This window comes from Leptonychotes weddellii, chromosome 4 (assembly GCF_054177405.1).
Source record: "Leptonychotes weddellii isolate Sample4059 chromosome 4, ASM5417740v2, whole genome shotgun sequence".
NCBI classification, from domain to species: Eukaryota; Metazoa; Chordata; class Mammalia; order Carnivora; family Phocidae; genus Leptonychotes; species Leptonychotes weddellii.
Window position 1 is genome coordinate 161,684,184 of NC_138372.1, and position 16,327 is coordinate 161,700,510.

Below are 16,327 nucleotides of genomic sequence, written 5' to 3' on the forward strand. Positions count from 1 at the left end.
TTTGTCTTTTTTGTTCACTGATAGATTCCCAGCATCTAACGCACGTCTGGCTTATAACAGGCATTCAATTTAGCAGAGGTACAGTCTTTCGTTCTCTCCCTCTCTCTCTCACTAAAGACTTTAAATTGTAAAATGAAGCATAAACACAGAAAACCACACCAGAGTATAGCTTAATTAGCTATTATAACATGTCCGCCTTTGTAATGACCGCTGAGTTCACAAAACAGAACTTTGTTGGGCACTCTGAAAGCCCATCCCCAGGCCCCGTTATAACCCTCTCTCCTACCCTCAATCAATCACTTTCCTTTCCTTTATAGTTTTATCATCTATATTTAGACAGTACAGTTTAGTTGTGCTCATTTTTAAATTAAATTGTTTTATCAAGTCTTCCAAAAAATCTGCAGGTTCTCTCTTTATCCCTTTATTTTCTTCACAATGTCTTTATTGAAGAATATGTGCCCTTGACCTGTAGCATTTCCCACTGCCTGGATTTTACTTTTGCAGACTCATTCAACGTCCTTTATCCTCCACGATTCCCGCAAATTGGAAGCTGGATTCAAAGGCCTAATAAGACTTCGGTTTAATCCTTTCGGTAAGACTATAAACATGTTATGTTCTTCTCCCATCAGGAGACAAGGCTGTCTCTCCTTTTGTGTTAATAACGTCCTCTGATGCTCAATTCTTAGATCCATTAATTCATTGGGATGTTGGAAAGTGGCAATATTTTAATTCTAAAATTTCTTTAAAAACTATTAGCATGAATAATTTTATGATGTTTCACTCACCTACTATTTGGTGAGTTCGTGGTACACTTCATGCCTGAAAGACAAAAAACATCTTTCTTTCTCTCTCTCTTTCTTTCTTTCCTTCCTCCCTCCCTTTCTTTTTCTTTTGTTCTTTCCAAGATAACCAATCAGTTCTCTATCATCCATCCAACTTCTAAAAATGTCATTATAAACTCATAAAGTTAAAAATATTTGCTGGGTTTTCATTGAATGTTTTAACAATTATCCATACTGAAGCTCAAGTTATTCCATCGTGGAACAATGAGAACTTCTTCAGTGTGGCTTCCGAGTCCTTTAGACATGGTGAATAAACTTGATGGCTTCCTTATTTTCTAATAGGACAAGATGTTCCAGGCTTGTCTTGTATATTTCCAGCCCTGGAATCATACGTATCTCCAAAAATTTTTTTAAAATAAAAACTGGAATACTATTTCAACAGCACAGTCTGGGCCCTTGTTAGGCTCATAGATCCTGGGTTGGACATTCTTGATAGGATTTTCCACATTCATATCTCCAATCCAGGATACCACCTTCAACTTTAGTTGTTATATCTCCTTAGGCTCTACTCACTGTGACAGTTTCTTAGACTTCTCTTGCTTTAAAGACCTTGACAGTTGTGAGGAGTACTGACCAGGTATATTGTAGAATGTTTTTCAATTGGAATTTGTCCTTTTTTTCCCCTATGATTAGGTTATGGGTTTTTGAGAGGAAGACCACAGTGGTTATGTGCCATTCTCATTCAACATGACTTATCACTGTTGATATTAATCTTCATCAGCTGACTGAGAGCATTTGTCATGTTTCTCCAGGCTTTCTCTCCATCCATACTGTACTCTTCAGAAGGAAGTTATGTTCAGCATAGCCACATGCCCCCCCACGGGAGCAGGGAGTTAAATTCTACCATTGAGGACAGAGTATCTACATAAATTATTTGAGATTTTTCTGAATGGGAGATTTATCTATTCTTAGTTAATTTATTCATTCAATCATTTATTTCTATCAGTACCAACCCATAGATATTTATTTTATATTTTAGGTTTTAGCCCAATTCTATTTTATTTATTTTCTTATTCAAGTTGTTCCATCTTTGGCTCCTGAGAGCTCTTTCAGTTGACTCCTGTGTCCCTTGACATTCTCCCATCATTGTGTGTGTGTGTGTGTGTGTGGTCTGTGTATTTTAATACTTCCTTATTTTCTGGCCCTCATCATTATTAATAGGTATGTGGCGGTATAGTGTCATTATTTTAATTTGCATTTCTCTAATGGAAAATGATATTGAGCATCTTTCTCATATGCTTTTTTTTTTTTCAAGATTTTATTTATTTGACAGAAAGAGACACAGCGAGAGAGGGAACACAAGCAGGGGTAGTGGGAGAGAGAGAAGCAGGCTTCCCGCTGAGCAGGGAGCCTGATGCGGGGCTTGATCCCAGGACCCTGGGATCATGACCTGAGCCGAAGGCAGATGCTTAACGACAGAGCCACCGAGGCGCCCCTCATACGCTCTTTTGATATTTGTGTATCTTCTTTGGTGAAGTGTCTGTTCAGATCTTTTGCCTATTTTAAAAATTGGGTTGTTTGTTTTGTTATTGTTGAGTTTTGAGAGTTCCCTGTGTATCTTGGATGCAAGTCCTTTATCAGATATGTGAGTTACAAATGTTGTCTTCTAATTTGTGGCTTGAGTTTTCATTCTCTGAACAATGTTTTTCACACAGCAGAAAATTTAATTTTAATAAAGTCCAACTTGTCAATTTTTTCTTTCATGGATCATGATTTTGGCATTATATCTAAAAACTCACAACCAAATGCAAGATCACAAATTTCTCCTATGTTCTTTTCTAGAAATTTTATAATTTTGCACTTAGGTATATGAACTATTTCCAGTTATTTTTGTGAAAGGTGTAAGGTTTGTGTATAGGTTCTTTTTTGTTTTCATATGGACATCCAATTTTTCTAGTACCATTTGTTGAAAAAATATCCTTTCTCCATTGAATTGACTTTGCACCTTGTCACAGACCAGTTGATTATTATATATATATATTACTGTGAGTCTATTTCTGGGCTCACTCTTCTTTTGAACTATGTGTCTATTCTTTCTTCAATATCACACTCTCTTGATTACTATAGCTTTATATTTTCTTAAAATTAAGTAGTGTGAATACTCTAGTTTTGGTGGATTTTTTTTTTTTTGGTATTTTATTGGTTATGCTACAGCCTTTGTGTTCTCATATAAACTTCAGCATCAGTTTGTTGAAATCTACAAACTAGCTTGCTGGGATTTTGAGTGATACCGAATTGAATCTATAGATCAAGTTGGGAAGAACTGACATCTTAGTAATATCAGGTCCTTCAATCCATGAACATAGAATTTATTTACATATTTTTTTGACTTATTTCATTGGTGTTTTTTAGTTTTATGTATACAGATCTTATACATATGTTGTTAGATCTATACCTAAGTATTTAATTTTTGATGATTTAAAAATAGTTTCTTTAACTTTAAATGCTAATTTTTAATTGGTGTTATATGGGAAAGCAATTGACTTTTTTTTTTAAAGATTTTATTTACTTATTTGAGAGAGAGAATGAGAGAGAGAGAGAGAGCATGAGAGGGGGAGGGTCAGAGGGAGAAGCAGACTCCCTGCCGAGCAGGGAGCCCGATGCGGGACTCGATCCAGGGACTCCAGGATCATGACCTGAGCCGAAGGCAGTCGCTTAACCAACTGAGTCACCCAGGCGTCCAGCAATTGACTTTTATATATTGACTTTGTATGCTGTGAGCTTGCTACACTTGCTCATTAGTTTTAGGAGGGTTTTTTTGGTGGCTTTTTTTTTTTTTTTGGATTTTCTACATAGACAGTCATGTCATTTGCAGATACAGCTAGTTTTATTTCTTCCTTTCCCATATGTATACCTTTTATTCCTTTTTGATGTCCTATTTTACTAGCAAGAATGTGTAATATGATGTTAAGTAATTATAGTGAGATAGTACATTCTTGTCTTGTTTCTGATATTAAGGGGAAGGGTTCCTGTCTATCACCACTAAGGATGATGCTAGCTATAGGTTCTTTGTAGACTGTGTTTATCAAGTTAAGGAAGTTCCCTTCTATTCCTAGTTTTCTGAGAGTTTTTACTTTAAATAGGCATTGGATTTTGTCAAATGCTTTTTTCTGTGTCAATTGATGTGATCGTATGATTTTTCTTCGTTAGCTTGTTGATAGGGTGGATTACACTGATTTTCAAATGCTGAATAAGTCTTGCCTATCTGCAATATAAGCTATTTGGTTATGGTGTATAATTATTTTCACACATTGTTGGATTTGATTTGCTAACATTTTGTTGAGAATTTTTGTGTCTCTGTTGATGAAAGATATTGGTCTGTAGTTCTCCTTTATTTCAAAGTCTTTACTGGATTTTGGTATTAGGATAATGCTGACCTCATAAAATGAGTTAGGAACTGTTCCTTCCACCTCTAATTTTTGGAAGAGATTGTGTAGAATTGGTATTTTTTCTTTAAATCTTTGGTAGAATTCACCAGTGAAACCATTTAGGTCTGGTGTTTTATTTTTTTAGTCAGTTTTAAAATCACTGACTCCATTTCTTTAATCGATATAGGGCTATTCAGGTTAGCCTTTTCTTCTTGTGTGGATCTGGGTAGTTTGTGTCTCATTCAACAAATTGGTCTATGTCATCTCAGTCATCAAATTTATGGGCATATATTCTTTTATTATCATTTTAATGCCCCTGGGATTAGTAGTGAATACCTTTCTTTCACTTATGATACTGGTAATTTGTGTGCGTGACACTTTCTTTGCCTCTCTCTTCTGTTTACTTGGCCAGGGGGTTATTGATTTTATTGATATTTTCAAAGAACCAGATTTCAGTTTTGTTGATTTTTCTATTATTTTCCTGTTTCCAAATTCATTGATTTCTGACCTAATTTATATGATTTCTTATTTTCTACTTGTTTTAGGTTTAAATTCCTTTTCTTTCTCTGGTTTCCCAAGGTAGAACTTAGATTATTGATTTTAGATCCTTCTCTTGTCATATATGCATTGATTACTGTAAATTTCCCTCTAAGCACTGCTTTCATTGCATCTTACAAATTTTGACAAATTGTATTTTCATTTTCACTTAGGTGAAAATATTTTGAAATTTCTCTTGAGATTTCTTTTTTGTCCCATGTGTTATTTAATCTTCATGTATTTTGACACTCTCTTCATAGGTAGATACAAGACATAAAATACATATTGTTATGTATTCTTTGAGAAGTGATTTTTTTTATCATGATATAATGTCCTCTTCACCGCTGATAATTTTCCTTGTTCTGAGTTTACTCTGACTAAAATTAGTATAGTTACTACAGCTTTCTTTTGATTAGTGTTAGCATAGTATATCTTTCTCCATCCCTTTACTTTTAACATATTTGATTTTCTATGTTTAAAGTGGGTTCTTAAATACTTTGACCTGTTTTTTTTTTTTCACTTATTTTTTCCTTTGTATTTAGTTTGAGAGTTTGTTGACCTGTATTCAAGCTCCCTGATTCTTTCCTTGGCCTTGTTGTGTCTACTGATGAGCCCATTCATTATTTCTGTTGCAGTGTTTTTATTTCTAGCACTTCCGTTTGATTCTTTCTTAGAGTTTTCTACTTATACTGCCCATCTGTTCTTGCATGGTGTCTAATTTTTCCATTAGAACTTACTATATTGTACTTACTGCAGCAGCACATATACTAAAACTGGAACAATACAGAGAAGATTAGCATGGCCTCTGTGCAAGCATGACGTGCAAATTTGTGAAGAACACTTAATACCTTAAAAATAGTTATTTTAAATTCTCTTTCTGATAATTTCAGCATCTTTGTCATCCCTGAGTCTGATTCTAATGATTGCTTTGTCTCTTCCTTCCTTTTGGCATACCTTGTAATTTTTTTGTTGAAAACTGGTCACATTGTATCAGGTTTGAGAAACTGAGGCGAATTGATCTTTACTGTGAGGATTTAAGTAAATCTCCCTTGGAGATTTCAGTTTTGTTGATTTTTCTATTGGAGTTGGGCTACATTTAGTGTTTTCAGTAGCTATATATGTACCAGTGGCTTCAAATTCCTCTTGTGTCCTTGTTTTTGTCTCCCCTCTTGAACTGGGCTCCCCTGAGAACTCCTCCTCAGAAAGAGTCTGTGTCTTGCAGTTCTTTCAGCTATAGTCCACCATTAATTTTCTGGATTCTTGTCAGTGTGGTGGGAAAGTGTGGGGGAGGGCGCTCCGCCTTTTACACTTCTTTTTTATTAAAAAAATTCTTCCTTTTTACCTTCTGTTCCTTTTAAGGCACTATTTGCATCTTTATGTGCTCTGTATTCCCTCTTCTTAGGTCCTCATTTCCGAAATGTATCTTTCTTTTCATTTTTATTTCCTTCCTGAGCTATCTTATTGAATTTCTAAGTTTTTCTACTTCTGGTTTAGGTTGTTAATTCGTGTCTTGAACCACATGAAATGCTTCAATTCTTTTGAGGTAGTAGGTTGTAGATTTGATATATGTTGTGGGGCTGTATTTTTGGAACATTTTCATCGACTGTAAGGATATTGATCTACTTTTTTCCCTCTTTTTTCTGATAATAGCTTGGTATGGGATTGCCACCAATATGATTTGTTGCTCATTTTTGTGTCAAATTAACTTTGCTGAACTTCCAGAAATAAGTGTGGTTTAGGAGAGTTTATTTTTTAACTCTACAGAGCTCTCTCTTTAGTTGCTTTCATGTGGTGTTCAAAAGCGTGACGGCTACATTCTCTTTCCACTTTTACAATGACCCTGGCTTTTCTTCTTCTCTATAGTCTTTATTGTGAGTTCTCTTGATTCCCCTCACACAGATCCTTCCAAGGCGCTCTCTTGCGGGGGAGATGGGTGGTTGGTCTGGCAGGTTCCCAGTGTGTGACAGTTCCGGCTCTTCAGAACTTACTGTGGGCCTTTGCACTCACTGGATGCCAGACTGGGCAAACCCCTCCTGCTTCCAGCTGCTTTCTCAGTTTGCCCTGTGGTACTTCCATCTATTGGCTGCACTGGGGCTCTTTTGTTCTCAGACGTGACGGATGCCTACTTGCTTGTTTCTGATTCCTCCTACATGGATGCTGATGTCATACCAGTCCTGGGGCTATTGGGAGACTATCACCACCCACTTCCATTTGGGAACTTATGGGGCTATCATCTCACCTGTTTTTGTTGTAAATACAGCCCACGAAGTGTTTGGTTTTGCTATCTAGCTGTTCCGAAATACACCACCTTCTGCCACCATCTCCCTGGAGTCCCCTTTCTGTTTCTCCTAGTATCCCTGCTAATCCAGAGAAGGTCAAGCATGGCCATTCTCGGAATGTTACTTAGCTTGAACACTTTTTATCATTGTAGACACTGAACCTGCACTAGCTCACTCCTTCTTCGGCTATTGCGCCCACCACATCCTCACACAAACCCTTTACTCTGGACTCTCCCATGTGTCCACTACGCTACAAACACAAGGTTTTGCACACCCCTGTGCTTTTGCCAGTGCTGTTTTTTTAAACTGGGAATGCCCTTCCACTTATTCTTTCTATCTCATCCTGCTCAGCTCAAAATACTATCTTTTCTCAAACTCTTCCTTCAGCCATCTGGTCAGAATGAATTACTGATTTTGGTACAGAGTAGGTAGGTAGTCAAAAGCACAGACTCTGTCTCTGGGTTCAATTCCCAGCTCAGCCATTACAAAATGGGAATCAGAGTGCTCTCTCACTTACTGGTTGCCTTTGAGGCTTTGCTGAGACAATGCATGCCAAGGTTTTAGTGCTTTCTATGTAATAAGTGCTCATTAACTGGAAGTCATCACTGATGTCTCTCTCTCCCAATAAATTACATCTTAGAGGATGGAGACCTCCTCTTACAACATTATACCATCCTCAAGGTCTGGCATATTGCTAGCCTGTATGAGACATTTCACAGGTATGTGTCGATCCCATTAAAAGAGAAAATTCACAGTAAGTTTAAGGAGAAGGGACTTTACCTGAGAAAGGATGTGGGGGCTTCCTTAAAGTACAGGAAGAGCACAAAGCATGGCCCCTCGACTAACCCAGAACTAAGTTCAAATGCTGGCTCTGGCACTGACGACCTGTACAATATATATGTCCATGTCTGATAGAATGTCAAGAGTCCAGACTCTGGAGGGAGACTTTCTGGGTTTGAATGCAGGCTGTAACTTTTTCAGTGGTGAAACTTGGTACAAATTATTCCATGACTCTGAGCCTCAGTACTCTCCTCTTTAAAATGGGGACAATAGTAGTACCTACCTCATAGGGTTGCCATGAGGATTTCATGGGTTGTTGCATGGGAAGTATTTGGAACAGTGACTGGGCACATGTAGGTGTTTGTGGTATAACAAAAGGGCCAGTTTTGCTGGCCCAGGAAGCTTTGGTGCTGTATCTATGAACAACAAAGAGGTGATTAACAGAAGCACAAAACGGTGGTGGTAGAGGCCCTAATACTTACTTGCTGCATTCACGGGTGCAATGTCAAATAAGACTGGGGCTTATTTTGATTTTGGTTGTTTTTATTAAGATCGTGAAAAAGACTCATTGCAGAGCAATGAGATGATGCAGAGTAAGACAACCAGGATAGACACTGATATTGTCAAACATTTTGGTGTGGATCCTGGATCCTGTTATTTTAAATTCCGATCCCTTGGAAAGGTCAGCTGGCTGGCTCCAGGTGAGGGACCATCAACTCACAAAGACATTTCACCTGAAAACTTAGTCCTTTCGTATTTACCTTGAAGAAGGAAGCAAACTTTGTATCGCCGTGATAAACAGAAGAACGATAAATGCACAGACCAAGTTTGACTTGAATACTTCATCCCTCATTTGAGAATACTGTAATTAAAAAAAAAAAGAAGGAGAATAAATTACTTCACAGCAAAACTGGACTTCTGGAAGAGTTACGTTTTTCTGGTGTTTGGAGTTAAGGGCAAATAGCAAGAAAAAAAAATATTAAAACTTTTTTTTAAAGGAGGGATCCATATCTTAATTAACTCTTCACAGAGCATTATCTCCATCCCTCCCTCCAACCTTCCAGTGAGAGCCCAGGAGTGAATCCAATTCTGTTCCCAGCAAAAAGGAATGGGCGGGGATTCTGCGCAAGATTCTCCAGCTCTCCTCCCTCTGAACTAGCATCACTTGAACAAAACAGAAGAGCACTCAGCCATATATGTCACGAATCAAGTTCATATGGACTTTCTTCATGAGTAAACTTAAGTCATTAAAGCGTCTTTCTCTATTTCTTGTTAGGTGGGGGACACAGGGAAAGGTTTCGTCCGAGTCTTCCTGCCTCCTTTTTCACGAAAAGTATTAAAAAATAAGATCACAGAATCTTAGAAGAGAGAGCAGCCTAAGACAACTCCAGCGAGTGCAAAGCCCTTTAATTTCACATAGAGAAACCCAACTGATCGCCCAGTGTATTCCATGCCCTTCTCTTGTCTGCGCCAGGCATCCCCGCATAATGGTGCTAACTTAATTTTGATTATCCAGAAGGCTCAGTGATTTCACTGTCCAGCCTTAAAAGCTTCTGGAAGGTCAACAAGGAATATACACTTGCCTTAGTCCTGTCTAGTTTCCTGAAACCATCTTGGAGTCACTAAATGAAGAAGAATCCAATTCCTTCAGAATGAAGAAAATATTTCTAAAACTGAAGAAGACCTTAAAATTAGCCTCAGTCAAGCCCCTCGTTTTCCCTCAATGCCAGAGAGGTCAAGCAACTTGCCATAGATCACACAGCATACGGATCATTTTTAGGGCGGGGGAACGGAAAGCTAAGCCTGGCTTTGGAACCTTGTAATCCCTGGCTTGAAATTCAGAGTTACTTTATAAAGGAAACAAGTAAATGGAACTCTGGCAACACTGTAGGCTCATCCCCAGTACTGAGAGAAGGCTTTGGTCAGGTCAATGAAATAATAAAATCAGTCCAACTTGTTGGTGTGGTAGTCATGATCAACAGTTACATAATTTTTATTTTCTTGCCTACTTCTTGGTGTGGTCTGGGTTTTAGACTGAACAGACTGCTCAGTGTCCTGGCTAAGATGTGGGGAATGGCAATGTCCTGTGGCCGGCGAGCTCCATGGGGGAAGCACAAAGTTGCTCAGAGAGTGCACCTTCATTGCTTCTTCGGGGCAATGCTTTTTCTATTCCCCAGTACTGAGTCCTCTGTCTGCTTGCCAATAACCTGCTTGGTATCTGGAGGGGAAACTGGAATACTCCCCCGAAGCATCATGATAAGCCACCCTCACTCCCTATAAAACTACAGAAAATCTGTATTACCAAGAGCGCTACCTAAGGACGGGGCACAGTCAGAGAGAGGCATATGCATACCAGCTTGGAAATCAGCAAGTTAGCCACACAGCAGTTCAGTCAAGGAAAGAAACATGTCTGAATTTCTTCTAACAACGAATCCGTACAAGCTCCAATTATTCTTTGTTGGCTGACTGATGAATTTCAAACCAGCTTGGTTAGAGACTTGGTCATGAGATTTTTAAAACAACAACGATAATTTTTAGTGTGTCTAATCCCTGTCTTCCTCATTTTCTGCATCTTCATCATCCCCACCATCATCACAACACCTTGGAGTTGTAATGGATCGTGGCCATCAGGAATCCTTTCCATGACATTCCTGAGGTCTACTCAAATGCCTGCTCATTATCATCAGATGACCCTCTCTGCTTTGTTGGGGCAAGTGGGTTTCTTCCCGCTGGGTTGGGGCAGACCATTTCTAGGAGGTTCTAAAAACCCTCGCCTTGGGACACTCCCAGTGCCTGAGAACTCATTCCTTTGCAAAGGTTCCTTTCCATGTAGGGTCCATTTTTACTGTGAAGAGGTCTTTCTTGTAGACCCCAAGCCTGAGTCTCCGCTTCCTTTCCTTTCCTGAATGCTTCTCAGTGATGACCTTAAAAATGTCACCTCGTCATCATTGGTCCAGCTGAAAGTTGCACATGGCTTTAGGTTTTTCACTTGCCTCGGCTGGCAGGCTGGAAAGACTTCCTCTGGCTCCAGATCATCCACTCTGTCAGTGGCTCACTGTGAGTGAAGCTGGTTTCTTTGAACTTCCTTTTTCTGATCTGTCAGATGGGGGCATGAATACAATTCATAGGTTCCCAATGCTATTATCTTATTTGTGCTAGAATTGAATAATAAATTCTATTATTTTCATGTCTGAACTCCAGTGTCAGCACTGTCACAAGAAAGAGCCTTATAATATTTGGGAAGCCGATGTCAATCGAATATAAAATACTGGGTTTCAAATGGAGTGCATTGTTACTTTGGAAGCACAAAGGAGAACAGAACTATGGAAAGAACATTCCTAATTGGCTCAGGATGATAGGGTACTGACATTGGGTGGTGATTCATTTCACTTCCTCTTGACTTGTGAAGGCCTGAACACTCGGGCTTGCAGCTATATTAAGTTACTCGCTTCTGCTATCGTTAGAGCTCTCTCCTGCTCACCTCATGTCTGTTCTGTCCCCACTTGGCCCAGCTTATCCTTTTAAGCCTTAGTGGTGAGCAAAATGAACTAACCTAGAGCTAGGCTACTTGGATTTAAACCTTAGCTCCAACACCTACTACCTATGGAACCCTGTACAAGTTGACTAAGCTTTGTATGCCATGGTTTGCTCATCAGGATAATAATAGGAACTATCTCATTAAGGTTGCTGGGAGAATGGAAGAGTTAATATATGCAAAGTGCCTAGAGCAGGTGCTTAGGGGGCAGGGCAACCTCATATACAAGTTCCCTGTAATCAATTAATTATATTTACTGTATTGCTATGCTTCTTACCTTTTCAAAGCCTGCTTTTCAACCTCAGTGTTGCCTTCTAGAATGCTGTCTTCTATTCCTCTGTACAAAATGGTACCTTGTACTCAGTAGGGTCCCCTAGAGTGTGGCTGACTGATTGGTCCATCATGTTAGAAAGGATTCTTTTAAAAGGAATTGTAATCTCATATGTGTTTTTTTGTCTTAGGAAAAGACTCTGCCCTTATTCCTTCCCCTGCTTCCTAAAAGATCCTCCACCAGTGGGTAGAATTCTCCACTTCTCCAGGGACCTTTAGGAAAGGTGTCTTTGGAAATGACTACTGAGCCTTTATAATTCACCGAATCCTTGGTCTGCAAGAGAATATGTATATATATGTATATATATATATATATATATTCAGATGAGGAACTTAAGAATCAGATATGGAGAAAGTGTTTGTCAAGGTCAATTAGGGGATTGGTGGCCAAGTTCAGACAATAAGCCACACCTCTTGGCTCTCAGAGGGGCGTTCACTCTATTAGACCACTGTCTGAGAGCAGAAAAAGCCTGAAGCCAGTACCTGAGCCAAGTATATTGGGATTAATACCAATGAAAGAGCATGCCCCTTGGAACAAGTTACAAGCACTTTCTTTGAGATCTTAGATTAGAGTTTGGATTACCTTTTTTTTTTTTTTTAATCTGTAGGGCTCTGGTTGACTCAGGAAATGGTCAAAATTTTGTAACATATTGGAATAATAATAACCAATGTCTGGTACAAGGTAGGCACCATGCCATATGCTTTACGTGAACGATCTCTTTTAGTTATCCCAACAATGCTTTGAGGAAGATACTGTTTATCATATCCCCATTTTGCAGATAATGAAACTGAGGACTAGAATAATCGAGTAACTCAAACAGGACTTCACGGATTACAAGTAGGGAATCCTGAGTTTAGCCCTGGAGTGCCATGTCTCATTGGCTGTACTACTGCTGTTACTTTGATGTTCTTAAGGCATGGTTATCTTCTTCACAGGATGCAGTATAGTGTGTCTTGCTGTATTTCAGTGATGTGGTTTATGATACAAAGAAAGGGAATGTGTTAAAAATTTGAATCTATGTAAATCATGGTTAGAATGAGAGTAAATCATGATCTGGGCCAAGCATGGCCCTTAAAAACATCCTATGAATGAGTTTAATAAACTGGCACTGCTGAATTTTCATGATTGATGGATGGATTCTCAGCACAAAGCAATACAAAGGAAGAGCCCTTTTCTTAAAGCCTGCAGGAGTGAACCACTAGCAGGGAAGAAAAGAAAAGGCACAGTGGGCTTTATTTAAGAGTTACAGAAGAAGGGGCGCCTGGGTGGCTCAGTTGGTTAAGCGACTGCCTTCGGCTCAGGTCATGATCCTGGAGTCCCAGGATCGAGGCCCGCATCGGGCTCCCTGCTCGGCGGGGAGTCTGCTTCTCCCTCTGACCCTCCCCCCTCTCATGCTCTCTGTCTCTCATTCTCTCAGTCTCAAATAAATAAATAAAATCTTTAAAAAAAAAAAAAGAGTTACAGAAGAAGAAGAACCACAATCTTCAAGTGATTAAACCGTTGTTTTAAAAATAAAACTCTCCTACTCGTTTGACCAGGTTGAGACATGGGGTCCCTTCCAAGGAAATGGGGGCAGGAAGAACAAGCGTTCCATTTTGTTAGTGTCTGGGGACGTTGGTCTTGCATTCTCTTGAAAGGCATCTTCAGAAATGACATCAGAGCCATGAGGATCTACGGGTTCCTAGATCTGTCACAGGAAGCTTGGAACCCGAGTTTGGTCACACAAGGAAAAGCCTATTCTAGATTCTTCATCCACAAAGGTGTGACCAGGGAAGCTAGCTTTCAGAGATGAATGAACAGAGCTTTCACAATTTTTTGTTTCTGTGCCTGAGTCAGGCCTGGAAAATCTTCCTATATGTGTGGGAGGAAAATTACTCTTTTATCCTAGATTGGCCACTTCAACTATGAGCTAAAGAGTACCGACTAAATTCTTGCATCTCTATAAATTGTAAAGAATAGTTCTAAACAAAGCAAGGACCTAGTTGATTGTCTAAACTACAGCTATGCTGTTTTTACCCAACTGTGTATGTGAGATTACACAATTTTACAGGAGGAGTGTGTTGTATTTGTCACCTTCGTCCAATGCTTACTCATGCCAATTTCACTCAGTAAAATCTCTCATTAAATCCTGACTGAAGATTTCCAGTGATGGGAGAAATCAGCCCCTCACTTGAGAGCCCATTCCATCTTTGGATAAATCTAATTGGAAAAAAGATCATTTTCTAGTACACCTCTAATTAGTATAAATTAATAGGTTTGTTAAATTAAAGAAGGGATCTCAACCAGGACAATTTGCTCATTTTGCATGAGTGAATGAAGGAATTTAACTTCTGTTGTTAAACTCATGCATTATGTAACATGACAATGGCTAGAGTACCCTTAATTGATCATCTGAGTAAAAGACATAATTGCAATAAAAGAGGGAGGGACTAATTTTCAATAATTTCATATTTTGAAATAAATAATCTTCCTTATCTTGCTGTCTAGTGTCTAACCAAATCATTATCAGCAGTAATTCTACGAGTGACAGGTGTGTCTGAGCAATGTCTCACTGTCTTACTTCTTCCCAAGTAACCTGACCTCTGAAAAAGGTAGATTTCTTCATCTTTAATAAACTCATGAGGAATCATGTGAACACATATCTAAGATGGACAGCTTCAGAAGAAAGAGGCTGAAAGGACACTATACTGGGCATTATAGAAGATCCTTAATGACAATACAATATCATTAATGTGTTATGATACCATGTTACCATCTTCCTTGATAGGGAGGTTGACTGACATATGAGAATTCCAAGCAGGACTTTACAAAGCTTCCCACCTGAATCTTCCTTCTCACCCTTTCTCAAATCTCTCATCCTTGGGAGGACAGACTCTTCCTTTCTTTACTGGCCCAGTTCCCCAAGCCACGATAAGCCCAAGGGAGTGATAACTACTCCTGTGTTCCTTGCCTAGAAGCCACTGGTTGTAGGTGTTGATGAGGTCTACACATGAGGCATTAGGATTGCTCTGAGGACTGAGCTAGTGTCTTTTGGGTTGAAATCATCACAATTCTACCATTTTACACTGCACTTATGGATGAAATTGGTACTTTTGACTCTGAAAATACTGGCTCTGGGGGACTGGAGTTAGCTAATTGGTCTGATAAAAAGAGACACGTGAAATGGCCCTTGATATCATTTGATTGCCTAGAGGGTGTTAGAAATAGCAGTAATTTTGCAGGGTAATATCATGAATATAAAGGAGTATCACAAAGCTACTATTTGAATAAGGGATGGATTTTCTTCCTAAGCTTGAAATCTGTTCTTCCCACCGGAAGGAGGTGGCCTAAACAATCTTGGTATTTTGGGCCTTACTAAGAGTAAGACTCAAGAGTAACCTGAGACCACAACAGAATAATTCTTTTAAAACACTACAACAAAAACTTACAATGTACTATATGCTGGCTAACTGAACATAATAATAATAAAAAAGTAAAAAAATTATAAAAAATAAGGTTATGAAGAGGATCAGGAAGTGTCTGATCCAGAAAAATAAGAAAGAAGACCTGAGACCATTTGGCTCAGGCTCCAGATTCCTACTTTTCTGCACCTAAATAAGAAACGGAATGGTTCAACAAATTCTGAACATCTAATTCCAGAGTCCAAAATCCTAATCCACTAGAAAATTCATTCATCTGCCTAGCTTTCTTGGCTTTGCCACAAGTCCTCCTTAATGATGTCATTCCACTTGTCATAACTCCAACAAGAGCAGGTGGAAAAACAAGAAAGAGAAATGTCAAAGTTTATGATGCATTTTTCCAGAACTCTTTCAAGCCCCTACTTAACTTGGATTTCTTTATAAAGGCTGGAGGAAACAAAGAAATTCTGAATGCAGATAAGAACCACCTGTATTCAGAAAGGATTACCTAAAGGCTCCCTTGTGTGACAAGTCCTTGTTGTCCTTGTTTTTATGTGGCTGCTGACAGCAAGAAGAGTAACGTCAAATGAATGTTTTGAAAGGACTCAGCACAAAACTTGGTTCATTGCAAGTACTGTCTATGACAAGTATTATTATTATTACCTAAAAAGTGGGCAAGAGCTGATGGCTGACTTGGGTGTGAAGAGGAAGCTCACCCTCAGTTTTATTCAGACAGGCCTCTGGCCTGTGAGGTGGCTCTTGTCCAGTTTGCCTGCTCTCTCAAACCATTGGCTCACACAGCTCGTTCCTCGATGACTCACACCACCCAGCCTTCTGTCTGGATACACAGCTCAGCGGCAACTTGAGGGCTCAGCATGTGCAGCCCACGGCCCTAAGACAGAGCTATCTCACGTGTCAGCTTAGTCACTTACTGGGTTTTCACGGGTGCATGGACAGTGAGAGTGATGGGGCTGTCTTTGTTGTATCTGGGTGCTGCCAGGAAATGTGGTAGATTGTGGGTGCATGTACATGTGTGTGTGTGTACATGTGTCTCTGTGTGTACATGTATGCATGTGTACCTGTCTTGCACATGTACATGTGTGCACGTGTATGTGTATATGCATGCACATGGGTGTGCGCACATGTATGCATGTGTACCTGTCTATGCGTGTGCATGTGTACGTGTGTGCGTATGTGTCTGTATACGTGCACATGTGTGCATGCATTGCATGTGTCTGTGCATATGCACGTGTGTGC

The 16,327-nt window shown here is 39.3% G+C and overlaps 1 protein-coding gene and 1 non-coding gene across 2 annotated transcripts in view; one reads left to right on the forward strand and one right to left on the reverse strand.

Annotated features, from left to right (window-relative positions):
* The window catches only part of ADCY8 (adenylate cyclase 8), a 208,661-nt gene that overhangs the window by 42,156 nt on the left and 150,178 nt on the right, over positions 1-16,327 (reverse strand). Inside the window, exon 9 of the mRNA XM_081817142.1 lies at positions 8,568-8,668. Within this exon, the coding sequence (XP_081673268.1) occupies positions 8,568-8,668 (101 nt within the window). The remainder of the gene's footprint in view (positions 1-8,567; positions 8,669-16,327) is intronic.
* LOC115938521 (U6 spliceosomal RNA) lies at positions 5,491-5,597 on the forward strand. Its single transcript, XR_004073607.1, has one exon. It is a non-coding gene; the product is annotated as a U6 spliceosomal RNA (small nuclear RNA).